Source organism: Coffea arabica, chromosome 11c, assembly GCF_036785885.1.
Source record: "Coffea arabica cultivar ET-39 chromosome 11c, Coffea Arabica ET-39 HiFi, whole genome shotgun sequence".
NCBI classification, from domain to species: Eukaryota; Viridiplantae; Streptophyta; class Magnoliopsida; order Gentianales; family Rubiaceae; genus Coffea; species Coffea arabica.
Window position 1 is genome coordinate 10,270,531 of NC_092330.1, and position 17,221 is coordinate 10,287,751.

At 39.9% G+C, this 17,221-nt stretch overlaps 1 protein-coding gene and 1 long non-coding RNA gene across 2 annotated transcripts; both read left to right on the plus strand.

Moving 5' to 3' along the window:
• The first annotated feature begins 849 nt into the window (after positions 1–849).
• LOC140016468 (uncharacterized) lies at positions 850–5,743 on the plus strand. The gene is made up of 6 exons (XM_072069992.1): positions 850–1,212; positions 1,360–3,043; positions 3,269–3,357; positions 3,790–3,987; positions 4,279–5,458; positions 5,736–5,743. The coding sequence occupies exons 1-6, from the start codon at positions 850–852 to the stop codon at positions 5,741–5,743; spliced, it is 3,522 nt and encodes a 1,173-aa protein (XP_071926093.1).
• Positions 5,744–10,341: 4,598 nt separating this feature from the next.
• Positions 10,342–12,203, plus strand: LOC140016897 (uncharacterized). The gene is made up of 3 exons (XR_011823177.1): positions 10,342–10,380; positions 11,448–11,511; positions 12,186–12,203. It is a non-coding gene; the product is annotated as an uncharacterized lncRNA (long non-coding RNA).
• The last annotated feature ends 5,018 nt before the right edge of the window (positions 12,204–17,221 follow it).

The window sequence follows — 17,221 nt, forward strand, 5'->3', positions numbered from 1 at the left end:
CAAGTGCCGTCTTACTTATGCCTACCCTAATGAAGTAGTATTGGCGGTGGTAAAAGAGCGTAAGGAGCTTGCCAGGGATAATGCTAGGCTTGAAGCCGAAGTGAAGCAACTAAAGGAAGCCAATAAGATGCAAGCCGAGCGGCTTAAGGACCTCGAGTATGATAACGTCGAGGGCCAAGAAAGGATTGACGATCTTTGCGCACAGTTGGAGGAAACTCAAGAACGCATGGTGACTAGGACCATGAAGGTGAGGACTAGGGCGGAGTCCATTCTGAATGTTTGTGACGACCTTCTAGGAGAAGCAAGTGATGAGGCTTCTTATATGGATATTGGCTCAGAAGATGAACCTATTGAGAGTGGGGGGTCAGCTAGTCCCGCCACTGACTAGGTCTTCACCATTTGGCTAGGATAGTGGATGATTTTGACATTGTACATAGACAGGTTAGGGGATGTGGTGACCTGGTGGTTGTATAGCTCCTTTTGACTACTTGTGTTAGGTTTTGCTTGGTATGACTATATCTGTACTTTTGAGGGCTCGTACTTTCTATTGTGGTCTCGTTATCTTGTAAGTGACTACTATGCGCCTTTTAATGTATAATACTTTGACTGTTGACCTTGATCTTTGACTGTTGACTGTTGACTGTTGATCGTTGACTTTTGACCTTTGACTTTAACCTTGGCTTTGACTTTATTCCGTCATTAATTTTAACTGCGGTGCATTTCACTTGCTTATCGTGATTCCAATCTTGATTTCTTATGTGACTTTTCATTATATGTAATCATCTTTCGTATATCATATTCGCTCACCCGATTAGTTGTCATACTTGGGCACTAGGCCATTGAGTAATAATGGAAACGAGACAAAGACGTACTCGGGGCCGTGGACGAGAACCCAGGCAAGTCCAAGATCAAGGGGAGGAACAAGGTTCGGTGGCGAATCAAAACCAGGAACCCCGAGGTGATGGAGGGGACCAAGTAGCAACAGCTATTAATCGAATGACTGATTTGTTGGCCCGCTTGGTTGACCAGCAGGGTCAAGTACCTGGTAACCAACAAAGGGACCCCGAAGTAGGCGAGGATAGGGCCCTGGAGCGGTTTCAAAAGTTTGCCCCTCCAAAAATTCTTGGAGGACCTGAACCCGAAGTTGCCGAGAATTGGTTCGAGCGAATGGAGGATATATTCGCCGCGTTGCATTACTCTGAAGAGAGGCAAGTTACCTTTGCCGTTTTCCAGCTGGAAGGCGCGGCCCGTTCCTGGTGGAACGTAGTAAGGGCCAAGTGGGAAAGGGAGCAAACCCCACGTACCTGGTTAAACTTCACGAGGGAATTCAATGAGAAATTCCTCCCACCCTTAATTCAGGAGAAAAGGGAGGATGAGTTCATTAAACTGCGCCAAGGCACTTCAAGTGTGGCAGAGTATGAGACGCAGTTCACCCGACTTTCCAAGTTTGCCCCAAAATTGGTGGTAAGTGAGCAAAAGCGTATAAGGCGGTTTATACAAGGTTTGAATATAGAAATCCAAAAGGATTTGGCTGCCGCTCAAATTGACACCTTTAAGGATGCGCTTGAAAAGGCTCAACGTGTGGAGCAGGCCCGATCTCAAGTTCGGACCTTTCAGGCTAAGAAGCGTGGTGCACCCACCAGTACTCCTGGCCGAAGTGATCAGAATGTGCCACCTCCGAAGTTTGGAAAGGGTACGAGTGGAGCCCGAATTGCGGGGACACCAAGAGGTGGAGCTTCTTCTAGAGGAGCTCAAGGTGGAAGGGGACAGGGACAACAGAAAACTGTCTCCCTAGGAGTTCCCGCACCCACCACACGTGTAAGCTGTGGATATTGTGGTAAGCCAAATCATACCGAAGACAATTGCTGGAAAAAGTTGAAAAAGTGCCTTGTTTGTGGAAGTTCTGAGCACCAGATTGCCACTTGCCCTGTTAAGAATCGTGACGGGAACGTGGGTACCCAGTCGGAAAAGTCAAACCCTAAGCAACCTACCGCCAGTGCTAGTCGACCCAAAACCTCTGCTAGGGTTTTTGCTTTGGACCACCGGCGAGTTCCGGATTCATCGGAAGTAGTGGAAGGTACGATCCCTATATTCCACCGCTTAGCTAAACTTTTGATTGACCCTGGGGCAACCCATTCTTTTGTGAATCCTGCCTTTATGTGTGGTATTGCTGTGAATCCTGTTAAGTTGCCATATGATTTAGAAGTGAAAACACCCACTGGGAGTCAAAGCCTGATTACCAATATGGTCTATAAAAATTGTGAGATTTGGGTAGGAGAACGGAAGTTAGTGGGTGACTTGATAAGTTTAGACCTTAAGGGATACGATGTAATTATAGGCATGGATTCGCTAGCCCGTTATAACGCCCAATTGAACTGTAAAACAAAGGTGGTAGAATTCTCGATACCCGGAGAGGCAACTTTATGGTTGGACGTGAGGGGTAGGTTAGCCTCGTCTGCACTTGTTTCGGGAATCCGAGCCAGAAAGTTGTTGAGTAAGGGGGCGCAAGGCTACTTAGCCTTCTTAATTAATACTCCTGGAGATAAAGTGAAACTGGAGGATGTTGTAGTAGTGAATGAATTTCCTGATGTCTTTCCCGATGAGTTGAAATCGATGCCATCAGAAAGGGAAATAGAATTTAAGATCGATTTAGTACCTGGAACTGCTCCCATTGCAAAAACGCCATACCGAATGGCCCCTGCCGAACTTAAAGAGTTGAAACTGCAGTTACAAGATCTGTTAGAACGAGGGTTTATTCGAGAAAGTGAGTCACCGTGGGGGGCACCAGTGTTATTTGTTAAGAAAAAGGATGGTAGTTTAAGACTGTGCATTGACTATCGTGGCCTAAATGATGTTACGGTGAAAAATAAATATCCCTTACCACACATTGATGAATTGTTTGACCAACTACAAGGGGCAGTAGTTTTCTCTAAGTTGGACTTGAGGCAAGGCTACTACCAGTTACGAATTAGGCAAGAGGATATACCGAAGACTGCCTTTAATTCCAGATATGGTCATTTTGAGTTCGCTGTGATGCCTTTTGGTTTAACGAATGCCCCTGCTGCATTTATGGATTTAATGCATCGAGTCTTTAAACCCTACTTGGATCAATTTGTTGTAGTATTTATCGATGATATTTTGGTGTATTCCAAGACTCGAGAGGAACACGAACGGCATTTGAGGATAGTTTTACGGACCTTAAGGGAACATCAGTTATTTGCCAAGTTTAGCAAATGCGAGTTTTGGTTGGAGCAAATTTCTTTTCTAGGGCATATAATATCTAAAGATGGAATTTCTGTGGATCCAGTGAAAGTGGAGGCTGTAGCTGAGTGGAAACACCCGGAAACCCCGACTGAGGTCCGTAGTTTTCTAGGTTTAGCCGGGTATTACCGTCGGTTTATCAAAGATTTCTCCAAGTTAGCCGGTCCTTTAACCGACCTGACCAAAAAGCATGGTCAATTTGTCTGGAATTCTAAGTGTGAATCTAGTTTTCGGGAATTGAAGAAAAGGTTAACGTCGGCACCTGTTTTAGCTTTACCAAATGGGAGAGATAGTTTTACGGTATATACGGACGCCTCAAGGGAAGGTTTGGGGTGTGTTCTAATGCAAAACGGGAGTGTAATTTCCTATGCCTCTAGGAAGTTAAAACCTCACGAGCGAAATTACCCCACTCATGACTTAGAACTGGCCGCTGTAGTTTTTGCATTAAAGAAGTGGAGGCATTACTTATATGGAGTGATGTTTGAGGTGTATACCGACCATAAGAGTTTGAAATACCTATTCTCTCAGAAGGAGTTAAACTTGAGACAGCGTCGGTGGGTGGAATTTCTTGAGGATTATGACTGTACAATTAACTATCACCCAGGCAAGGCTAATGTTGTAGCGGACGCTTTAAGCCGACAAGTGCAAATAGCTGGATTGATGGCTAAGGAATGGAATTTGCTGAAGGAAGTGAGTGAATGGAACCCGCGATTAGACCGACAGAGGGTAATTTTCTGCAATATTATAGTAAGATCTGAATTGTTGGACCGCATTAAAGAAGCTCAAAGGAATGACCGGATGGTGCAAAAGTGGACAGAAAAAGTACAAAAAGGAGAGTTACAAGACTTTACCGTGAGTTCCGAAGGTATCTTAAAATTTCGTGATCGGATAGTGGTACCACAAGATGAAGTGATAAAAAGGGATATTTTGGAAGAGGCACATCGGTCCAAGTATACAGTACATCCTGGGAGTAGTAAAATGTATCAAGATTTGAAAATGTTGTATTGGTGGGATAAGATGAAGAAAGAAATTGCTCAGTTTGTCCAAAAATGTTTGGTGTGCCAACAAGTGAAAGCTGAGCATCAAAAGCCTTCAGGTCTTCTGCAACCTCTGGAGATCCCCGAGTGGAAATGGGAACATATTACTATGGATTTCGTATCAGGATTACCCCGTACCCAGAAAGGTCACGACGCCGTTTGGGTAATAGTAGACAGGTTGACCAAGTCTGCTCATTTCTTACCCGTAAATATGAAATATTCTATGGAGAAATTGGCCCAACTATACATGGATGAGATTGTGAGGTTACATGGAATCCCTGTAAGCATTGTGTCTGATAGAGACCCACGATTTGTGTCTCGTTTTTGGCAACAATTACAAGGAACCTTAGGGACCAAGCTGAACTTTAGTACTACCTATCATCCCCAAACTGATGGACAATCGGAGAGGACCATTCAGACACTTGAAGACATGTTGAGGACCTGTATTCTAGATTTTGGTGGAAGTTGGGGACAATACATGGTTTTGGTTGAATTCGCATACAATAATAGTTACCATTCTTCAATACAAATGGCACCGTATGAAGCTCTCTATGGAAGAAAGTGCCGATCACCAATATTTTGGGATGAAGTAGGAGAGAGAAGAGTTTTAGACCCAGTTGCAGTACCATGGATCGAGGATGCGTATGAGAAAGTGAAAGTGATACGTCAGAGGCTTCAGACAGCGCAAAGTCGACAAAAGAGTTACGCTGATAATCGACGAAAGGACTTGGAGTTTGAGATTGGGGACAAGGTATTCTTGAAGGTTACGCCACTTCGAAGTCTCACGGCAGGAAAAGGAAAGAAGCTTCATCCAAGATACGTAGGACCATTCAAAATCCTTCAACGAGTTGGAAACGTGGCATATCGATTGGAGTTACGAACAAGTCTATCCAGGGTTCATGATGTATTTCACGTGTCCATGTTGAAAAAGTATTATCCAGATCCCACTCATATACTGAAGCCAGAGGAAATTGACATTGATGAATGTTTGACCTACGAGGAAAGACCAGTGCAAATCTTAGATCGAAAAGTGAAGGAATTGAGGACTAAGCAAATACCCTTGGTAAAGGTCTTGTGGAGAAACCATGAGGTGGAGGAGGCTACTTGGGAAGTGGAAGAGGACATTCGCGCCAAATACCCTAAGCTATTCAATGATGAAGGTGAGAATTTCGAGGACGAAATTCTTTAAGGGGGAGAGAGTGTGAGAACCCTCATTTTAAAACACAATTTCCTCAATTAATTGCCTTATTCTAGGATTTAAATCATATATTATATGCCCTTACATTAGCTTTTCTAGGTGTTACAATAATTTTCATGCATTACACTTCATTCCTTTTTACTTGAAGAAAAAAACATTTTTCTTGAATTGATTTTAATTATACACCACTTACATTTTACCAAGTGTCTTTATATTAGTGGTAGAAATCTTACATGTAGGATTATAGGTGTTAAAGAATTATTGGTGCACTTGGAAAGATTAGTTAGAAGTGTTAAAGTATTATTGGTGCACTTGGAAAGGTTAGTTAGAGGTGTTAAAATATTATTGGTGCATTTGGAAAGGTTAAGACACCATTAGTCAAAGATTAAGAGAGAATTGGACAAGTAAGTGGACATGTGGCAAAATCCTAGCCAAGCATCTTGTTGGAACCAAGATTAGAAGACTATATAAACTAGCCAAAGCCTTCTTTTTTTCTTGAGTGCTGGCCGAAATTCTGGTTCAAGAGAGAGAGAAAAAGTGAGCCACATAATCTTGTTTTCTTACTCTAGCAAACCAAGAACAACAATCAAGAGAGAAAAAAAAAATCTGAATTAGTGAGAGAGTTCCTACAACTCCAAGTTGTGACGGCCCCACCTCCCCCTAGGGCGTACCAAAGGGTTCAGCGGGTCGCCTGCCCAGCTCTCGCCAGGACTCACTCACTATGGAACTCGAATCATGTATATACATCCATAGACAATAGATGCTCAAGTAAAAGATAAGAAACTTCTACACACCAGAAGTCTTCAAAGTTTTTACCATTCAAGTACAACCATCGAATATACAAGGGTTCTCATTCCTCATACAACCAGCCCGTGCCAAGCACTAGGGCGAGAACCATTACAAGGCCAAAGAACTAGATCAACTAGACTATACAGAACTCTCGTCCTTGCTCGCCTTCCCCTGCTAAGGAAAACAATTGACGTGGTATGAGCTAAAAAGCCCAGTGAGGTTCTATATACATAAACAAGTAATTAAACAAGGAACATTAGTCATGTAATAACAATTAATTCAGAAAACTTTATGTATAGTTCATGAGTGGTTGGGACTTATTACAGGTATGGAGCATATCACAGGTATAACACATGATTTCATGTTGGCATTTTAGCATGGAACAATTATCGTAATACACGGTAACCATATACTGAAGGATACGGTGTTCCGGTGGAACTTTGTCGGTCCTCTGCACCTTATAACTTCCGAATCCCCACGGTTGACTGGCCATCACCTTATCCCTCCAGTGGTAATACTCGAGTATACCGACGGTTGTCCAGGGTTCCAACCTACCCGACCGAGCCCAGTCCTGGCTCGAGTAGGTCGGTAACCGAGGCGGGGCCCAAGTTCAGCTTAGAGCTTACAACATGCACAACTAACCAAGTAAATCGGTAAACGGTAAATGGTAAAATTCATCAATTGAATAGGTCGAATGAGGTAAAGTACACACTCGCCTAACAATGATGGACAACTTCATATAGCATGTGATTCATGATAATTAAGTAATCAAGTGGACACTTAGCACGTAAGCAATACAAATTGATTTCATGGGAGCATGTAATTCACGGATATCACGTAATCACATAAATTGGAAATCGAGTAAACAGATAGTCAAGTAATCAGGTAGTCACAGAAAACACGGGTATATAGAACACTCACATATTTACGCACAACAACGTGCAAAATATCCTTTCGGATATTATCTTTAGTCACCGAGAAAACCTAAGATTAAATGAAAAGAATATTACCACTCATTTGTCACAACCAATTAGGTGCAATCAAAGAGACTCGTCACATGATGAGTAGAACGTATAAAAAGACTTTAAAGTAGAACGTGGACATTTGGACTCGTGGATAAAAAATAACTAGGGTTTCATAGACCACACATAAAACCAACTCAAAAGGGTTATAAAATTTTCTAATGGAAACACTTGAACTAAAGACAAATCAAAATCCAACTAGATAGACTAGGAAATACCATTTTCGGAATCGTTTATGTGGTTGAAACTTATCTTATATTCAAGTAGATATTATAGACTAATTGTCTTAATGAAATTCATGAAAAAGAGAGGACAAAATACTCAAGAAAATCCTAAACTACTCCTCTTTATTTGGTAAGAGTAAGTAAACATTTGGAGTTTCCAATTGAAGAAGGATCATGTTTTTAAGATGGAAAAACGGTCATAGTATTTTACAAGTTCAAATAAACCTTAGCTTTCGGGCGAAAATTTGGGCAGCATGCCCTTTGTGTTTACCTAATTTTCCAGCCATTTTGGCTTCATTATTTTTCCTCAACCACAACCCAACATCACACATAAGCAATTCAAGTCAAGAGCCGTTCCATAGGCTCACAATATCATAAGAATAAGAAATACAGAAATAACAAGTGCAGAAATTCAATTTAGCAAAAGACAGATTTGACGTATGAAAGCGGAAATAACTTATCCGAGGCTACGCTTATCAGATTAAGACGCAACCTATGCCGTTTCGAAGCTAAGACACAGGGCTACAGTGTTCATGAAGGTCACTTAGTCCAGTTTCTAATGTAACTTGGTCAAATTCTCAAATTACTAAACCAGAAATCAATTCGTCGGCTGTTTAAATACATTACACTGTAATGGACATATCTCAGAGTACACAAGTCCGAATCAGGTTTTCTTAGAGGCATTTGAAAGATAATTCAGAATAATACAACTTTCATGTTTTGGCAAAAAGCTAAATCAGAATGAATACTAGTCAAAAAAAACGTGATAAACTGGACTTAACTGATGAAACGGACTGCTGGGAAATTTTTAAAATAGTGAGGGTATTTTGGACTTTTCACAACCTACGTTGCTCCGATTGAGCTAAAATTTTGTGGACAACTATAAAATATCATTCTCTACAACTTTCATGTTTTATGCCAAGCCAAATTCGGCCTCTAACTAGGTGATATAGAAACGGGAAGAACTGAATTTTCAAGTCCCTGAAATCTGGAAATTCTTGAAATCAAATGCTAATTTCTTTATTTTTAGCTTGCTTCACCATCTTAACTTCCCATATTAAACTTTAAACATCAAAGCCCCAAATTTTAAGCACTAGAAAAATCATAGGAAAGCTGAAAAATATTCCAATAAAATGGAAAATCATGACCCAAGCCTCTATTTCACCACATACCTCAATAATTCAACCATATGTGACATATTTAACGACTAATCGTGAATTTAATCGGAGAGTCAAGGTTCCAGCATGTATACCTTTCCAAGGAGACTAGAAACAAGTGTTCAAGGCCTTTGTTCCTCAAGAAAATTACACCGGTAGGTAGCCTTTGTGCTAGATAACAACTTAATCGGAGTAGATTTGCGCGAATAGAAGAAACTTTTCAAGATTTGGAGAAGAAATGAAGGAGAATGAGATGAACTCTCTTTGTCTCTCTCTCTCTCTCTCTCTTATTTCGGCCAAGATGCAGAATTAATGGAGGGAATTAAGCTAAGCTTGTGTTATAAGAAGGTTGGAAAGCTAAGGATTAATTCTAGCCACAAGTTTGGCTAACACTTGGACTAATCTTGACCACAAATTTTTCTCTCTCTTGTTGCATTTCTAACCTCTAATTTTCGGCCAATAGGAGGGCTAAGAGGGGGAAGATATTTTGCTCCATTAATGATAAACTTGTATGGCAAGAAAGTGGTGATCAAGTGGTGGTTCAATCGGTAGTACGCGGTACACGTCGGTGTGACGCGTTTTCTCTTAAATCGCGCGTACCTGGGTTTTTACTTTCAACTCACTAACTTTTTATCATTGCTCCTAATCACATATTATTTCTCACTTAAAAGTCACTTTTAATCATCAAATTGATCCTTGGCCAGTACCGAAAATTCATCCGGCGGAAAAATCGAAAAACCCTAATTTTGCTCAAGTCATGAAACCGAAGCGGAAAACCCTATTTTCTAGGTTCATCTGCACTTATAGTTGAACAATTAGATAGTAGAGCTTTAATAAATAATAATTTTCAAATAAAAGGCATTTTTGAGGAAAAATGTAGAAAATTTGCGGGTCCTCACACCCTCTCCCCCTTAAAAGAATTTCGACCTCGAAATTCCAACTCGCACTAATCAGATAAAAAAATAGTTCTCAAAAGTTGATCACGTACTAAGAATCATTTCAATCTCACCACAAGGATCTTTTGGGTTACAATATTTTCCAGACTCAGCTAAGATGACCCCGTCCGGTCTCTCACGTCACTTCCTAGTCACTAGATGTCCGTAGATTTCTTATATTCATTTTGGTCGGACAAAGCCTGTTCATGTTCCAAAATACAAGTCTCAAGTACCTAGTAGCTAACATCGCCTCAACTCTGGAGTACTCGGGCACGAGAATCCGAAATAAGATAATTCACATCTCGAGCTGCAGTCCCAAGAGTAAACTATCTACAATCGAAATTCCTACCTGACGTACCTATCTATGGTCCTCAGATACCATGAGAAAGATTTAAGGCCGATAACATTTATGATCCATAACTTATGCTCGAACGAACACTTAATCCTTCATACTTATTCACCACTTAGTCCAGGCTCACTCCGCGCATAGACCACGCGAAGCAGCTATAGGTTTTATCCCTCAATTGCTTACCTTTCAAATCAAATCAAATCCCACAGTCCAGCATCCCAAACTTTAAGCCTAGGATACACTACAGAAATCTTGTTTTCTTACTCTAGCAAACCAAGAACAACAATCAAGAGAGAAAAAAAAAATCTGAATTAGTGAGAGAGTTCCTACAACTCCAAGTGCTTGATCCAAGCTTGAGGACTTACTTTGGTGAAGTGATTTTGGTGATTCAAGCTCACTATAAGAGAGGTATATGTTCTTTAAATCCTTGTTTTGATGATAGATCATGCACTTGAAAGTGTTAATAGCAAAGATACAAGTTGTTTGGTTGAGATGTTGAGTTAGTTTCTTGAAGTAAATAAGTAGTAGCTAGGTTTCTTAGTATGCATACCAAGTGTATGATGAAATGTTTGATTCTTGTTCATGTTTGTTTATGAGGTATTATTATGTTTTAAACCTCTTTTGAGCTAGAACTACCACTTGATATGATGATTGAGTAGAAAACATGTAAGGATGAAGATTGAACAAATGTTGAAAAGTGTAGGCTGGTTGCTTTGTCTAGGCTGGCCGGTTCTTGTAGGAGGGATTTCCCCTCAATCTTGTTGTTAAATTGTGTCCTAATCAAGCCTAATAAACTAAGTTAAATATTGGTTAAGCCTATGAGCAAGTTGGAATGGAGTTGAAGCAAGTAAAGTGGTAATTTTGAACCATTAGTAGACTGTTTTAGGACTCTTGTAGTTATGGGATCATTATGGCTACCTTAGATCGTGTTGTATATTATATTGTGAACTCCATTGATTCTAAGTGACTTGAATCCTTGTATATGATTACTTGAGGAGTGAATTGGGTGAATTTGGATCAAAACTAATGAAGTTAGCCCTAGAACTAGAGTAGTTTGGTATAGGATTAATGTTGATCCAGGGTTGGAAAAACAGCCACCTTGTCTGAATTACTGTTGTTGATAGGAGATGAACCACGGTGTGATCTTGGTACCGTTGGAAAGCCCTTCGAGTCTAGTTTCCAACGTCACTGACGGCACCTAATTTCGACTTTTCTACAGTGAGTTATGACCATTTTCCTAAGACTGCCAGGGCATGACTGTGCAACCCGAGAAGAAATCCTTAAGCATAATTGGAACTTTTCTTTTGCCAAACTTTCATGCACCTACTAAACTTGTTTTCTCATGAACTTTTACCATAGTTTGGACCTTGTTTGCATGACGGATTAAGTAGCTTAGACTACTCACTTGGTCTCTTATTAAGCCTAACCTAGTGGGGCATGAATCTAATTGTTAACGATTTCACTCGCTGCCCTAGGTTTGGGAAACGAAGGTGACCGTAACTAAGACGTTTGACATCGATTGCTTCTTTTGATTGACAGGTGAGTGTTCCACTACCTGCTACCTGCTTATGTGAAATATTTGAATACTTGATTTACGACTGTTTGAGCCAAACCCTGATTTGATAAAAGTGGAGGCGAGGGTGTACTTTATCGCACTCGTCCTCCTTCATTTTCACTGAGGCTCTGTATACTGTTATTGTGAAATGTGAATTCTCTATATGTGACCGTGCTTGAGTTGTTTGGGTGACATCCCATCTACTACTACTACTGTTTGGGTACCCAACCTCATAGGCGAGTCGGTTCTATCGAGCCAGCAAGGGCTTGGTCGAGAAGGCCGATAAACCTTGAGGACTGTTTACTGTTCACTGAAACCGGTATACTCGAGTATTACCTAACTACTGTTTATGAAGTGCGGGCCCGGTGGGGGGTTGATTGGTGGACGGAGACAGGTGAAAGTGGTGTTCTACGGACTAAATATTCTGTGTATACAAGTGTTGACGGAGTGTCAACGAAGACATTTATGATCAAGCTCAAGGGAATTTTGGTTTTTGAAAGCCACCCGTATCCTTGAATTGAATTGTGGATTAATTGTTATTGCATCAGAGGGTATTTACTTGATTACTCTATGCCTTAATTTGACTATGTGTTTACTTGTTTTACTTGGAACCTCACTGAGCTTTAGCTCACCCCACTCCCTTTGTTTTCCTTAACAGATCGGGGATGGACTAACGGTCAAGAGCTTGCTTAGCTTTGTTTTGCTTGAACTTGTAAATTTTATTAAGATGACTTTACCTTTTACTGTTGTAAGCTTGAATGTCTAAGTTTGACTTATGTTATGAAATTGTAGTATGAAGTGGTAAGTGTGACTCTTAGCTTGCCATATTAAGTTTGGAAAGTTGATTGATAGTTATGTGTTATTAGGGTTGTATAATTTAATTTGAAGTTATTTTCCCAGTTATTTTGAGTTGCTAGTTCTTTGATCGACTGAGTCCCGGCGAGAGCTGGGCAGGCAGTCCGCTGATACCCTAGGGTTCGCTCTAGGGAGAGGTGGGGCTGTCACAGATGGAACAGGTGATGAGAGGGAATTTGAACATTACACAGAGTATTGTAGAGACGATGAAATGTATGAAATACAAAGTAGACAATAGCCTCCAACACAAGGTGGTGAACCACATGAAGCTCATGCTGAGTCAAGTGAAAGGCAGCCAGGTGAGCAACCAAGCCAGGCAGGAACTCAAGCGTCAAAAAGGTCAAATTTGAGGAGGAGTTCTAGGTTGAGTAGCAAACAGTAAGGTGATGTCAATGTCCCTAAAACTACACGGGGAAGTGAAGACTATGGCCCTCAAACTACACAGCAAACACGGGCAGCCAATGAATCAACGAAAATCCACTTTTGAATGATGGAATGGAGATGGAACTCAACAGCAACAATGGGTCATCTAACTAGGAAATCGAAGAGGTAAAGGTGAATTATACTGACTTTGATATGGAGAAGTTTATGAAAAATCCTAAATTTAAGATTAGTATGAAATTTGGAAGTAAGGGTTTGTTTAGAGAAGCTATTAGGAATTACTCGATTCTTACTGGGAGACCCGTATTTATGTACACAAATGACAAATCTAGATTGAGGGCAAAATGTGTGGCATTTTGTCCGTGGTTTGTGTATGCTTCTAAAGTTCCAGCCTTAAACAACTCGGATTTTGTTTTGAAGACATTAAATGATGTTCACAGTCATTACAGTCATGCATGGAAAAACAAGAACATGTCTACATCTTGCCTGGCAAATAGATATGAAGAGCAAATAAAGTCAAATATGGATATGCCAGCAAAGTAGATTAGGTTGGCTGTAGATGAACAATATAAGTGTGAGATTAGTAGAAGTATGGCTTACAAGGCAAGGAGTAAGGCTAGGAAGAATATTAAGGGTAGTGTAGCAGAACAATATGCTACTGAATTACAGAGGACCCACCCAAACACAACAATTGACATTCAATAGAATCCGAGAAGTGGTCCTGATAAGAGGCCTATATTTACTTGATTCCATTGCTGTTTGGGACCTCTCAAAAAGGGGTTTGATGAGGGCTGTAGGCCCATTATAGTACTTGATGGGTGTCACACAAAAGGTCATTATCTGGGACAATTGTTGACAGCCATTGAGACAGATCCCAATAATGGATAGTGGCCCATTGCTTGGGCTGTTGTTGAAAATGAGGCAAGAGAGCAGTGGTATTGGTTCCTGAGATTATTGATTGAAGACTTACAAATAGCCACTGCCAGCAGTCATTAAACATTTATTTCGGACCAGCAAAAGGTGAAGCACTCCCATCTTATCATTGTTGTCTCTCTCTAGTTACTATTTGGTTTATTAGCACATGACCATTTTTTTACGGTTTGCCATAGTAGGGATTTGATAGTGCACTTATGGAACTTCTTCCATACTGTGAACATAGATTCTATGTTCAACACCTGTACAGGAATTTCAATAAAAAACACATTGGGCAGGTTTTAAAAGATAGACTATGGAGCATTGCAGTAACTACAACTGTTGAGTTGTATAAGGCAGAACTTGAAGACTTGAAAGAGTATGACCAGCTTGCATATGCATGGGTCAAAAGGGCACCACCACAGCAGCATTGGTGTAAGGCATTCTTTCCTCATCATGTTAAATTTGATATGTTAGTTAATAATCTCTGTGAGACGTTTAATGCAAAAATATTAGAATACAGGGATTTACCTATTATTGGAATGATGGAAGGAATTAAGGAGTATTTAATGGGTAGAATAGGAGATAGGACGGCTTGGATGAAAAATGCCCTGGTGCTGTTGGTCCAACTATTAAGGAGTCGATTGAAGAAAAGGGTAAAACATTCTAGGAAATGGAAAACTATGGCAAATGGTGATGGGGGTTATTAAGTGAAAGGGTCTAGAGGGGAACAATATGCTGTGTATGTACAAGAAAGAACATGTACTTGTAATTTATGGCAAGTTAGTGGGCTGCCATGTTGCCATTCCATTGTAGCACTTCATAGAATGAATGAGGACCCGTGCATGTATACTGATGGGTGTTATTCCAGGGAACTATTTTTGAAAATTTATGAGAATGTCCTCTGCCCCATTAGTGGAAAAACACTTTGGCCAACTAGTACAAATCCGGTGTTAGGCCCCCCAATACCATGTGTGCAACCAGGAAGACCTAGAAAGGTAAGAAGAAAAGATGAATCAGAGAAAGGAAGCAACTCTCGGTCACAAAATACTAATGTCCACAAATTGAAAAAATATGTTGTGATGCATTGTAGAAAGTGTGGTTAGCCAGGTCATAATAGAGCTACATGCAAAGCTCAAGATGTTGCTGGAACTGAGCATGACAGGCAGCATAATGCAACTAGCCAACCAAACAAAGTTGCAGCTCCGAGTTATAGTGAAGAGGATGCTATTCCCAGATCTGGCTAAAAGAGTGTTATGCATGGATCTGGTGAACAGAATGCTGAAAATGTTAACGTTGGAGTTGGCAATTTTTTCCAGTAACATGATAATATTGTTGTTCGGCCATCAACTTTAGAAGGTGCACAACAATCAATGGAAGGAGCAAATGTTGCTGCAGAAGGTGACACTGATAATCCTACAGAAATATTGAGGACGACTGGTAGTCCAACTGCTAAGAGGCAAATCAGAAAGATGAACACCCCTGTTAGCTACCAACCTTTCTAACTATTGTTATTGTATATAGTAATTGTAGTTCTTGGAATAGCTGAGTGAAATGTTATCTAGTTTTTGTGATCAGGTCCAGCAAATTCGACCAGATGCTGCCAGAACAACAACAAGTCAGGTAGGCCCTCGTCCGATTGCATCTACTGATAATACATAGAAAAGGGTGGTCCAAAAAAAGAGAAAATTGACGGATGCCGAAAAAGGTGCGATCAATGCCAATTATGCATATTTGGGAAAAGAACCACCATTCAAGGTTGGAAATTGGGCAGGAAAATCCTTTGGAAGAGGACGTGCAACTTAATGATAAGATGTTAAATAGCATTTGTAGTCTTTTTGATGTACTAAACCATGTAATAGCTTTCTGTTGCCATTTTGTGGGAGTCATACATGTCTTTTGTCCACCAATTGTAATACAACCAATTCTATGATCCAATGCAATGACTCTTTTATTGGCCATTCACTACTTAATCACTGGAATGGGCTATTTTTCTTGTCAAATTAATTGATTTGTCAATAGCAGAACTCATACTTAACATTTTCAAAGATCCAAAGTCAACATAATTGCTAGCTTCATTAAGTACAATTACATTGTACATACCAGCAATCCAAAATATCTGCATTCTACAAACTAGTAATTTGCAACATTCCTTTTATACACCAGCAATTTGCAACCTCTTCGAATTTGGCATTGTTGGCTCATGCATCCATATTAACCACAATGTAACAACCACCCCAATCACAAAAACACTTTTTGCTAGCTTTCTTGTCCTTTGTTTTCTTTCCAATTGCTCCTTTAGTCTTTTTATCTCCAGTGCCATCTCGTTTGCTTTGCTTTGCCATCCCCGAACCTCCTTTTGCAGAACTTCATTCTCAACTTCTAATTTATTCTTACTTCTTAAGAGGCCAGGTATTACTTGCTTAGCCCTCTCACAAATTTCTTTATCATACTAGTCCCAAAATCCACACCCTGTAACCTGCAACAAATATTTACATTTTATCCATCTTGTAATAACACAAATATCTATATCCTTCATTATCTTACCTGATCTTGAGCACACTCAATATATCTTCGCGCTGGATTTTATTCCTATCCATGAGGTCTTCAAAATGGTTCTAGTTCCGTACTTGCAGAATGGGATCGGTTTATTGCGTCTTGCCATGGGTCATTGGACATGATGAAATGGAAGGAGATTTTCCCTTGAATAGATGAAAGAGGGTTTGTCTCTCAACAAATGAAAAAGAGGACTCAACGAATTTCTAGATCTAAGGGCACAACTTGCGAGGGAAAAATAGGTTGACCATATTTTGTTGGACATTTTTGCCCATTTACTATATTCCTCCACTCCACATTGCCCATGCCACCGAATGAGAAACCGCTGTAAAACGTAAAATGACTCTGCTGGTGCGTTTTTGTGAGTTTAGTGACCTTTTGGGCCACAAAAAAAGTTTGGTGACCAAAGGGTGTCATTTTTAATAGTTTAGTGATCTTTTGGGGCATTTACCCTTTTTTTTAAAGAAGCAGAAGTGCGTTAGGGGATAAGAAAAGCATTGTAAGATTAGCCTTGTTTGGATTGTAGCTTTTTTTTTTTTGAAAAAAGAAATTTACATTTTCCAATGATCACATTTTTCAATCACTTTTTTATCTCACTTTTATCAAATCATTACAATATATTTTTTTTATAAAAATTTCAAAAGATTGCAAATCCAAATAAGAATATAGATTTGTTTCTCACATTTGACAAATTAACTAGAAATGAATTCTATGTAATAGACTTTTGACAACAGTGCGAAATAAAAAGACTTTGGAAAATTGCTCTATGGCTTTTGAACTCGGATCGACAAGTGAACCGGTAGAGCCATTGGTTTTCGATTGGACCAGCTGGTTCGTTGATTCACTGTATTTTAATTTTAAAATTAAGAATCTAAACAATATATCAAAAGAACCGGGAAATTCCTCAAGAAAATACATATTATAGATGTTAAAATGATAAATAAGTAAGAAAGAAATAAAGCAAGAAAAATAATTAGATTTATTAACATA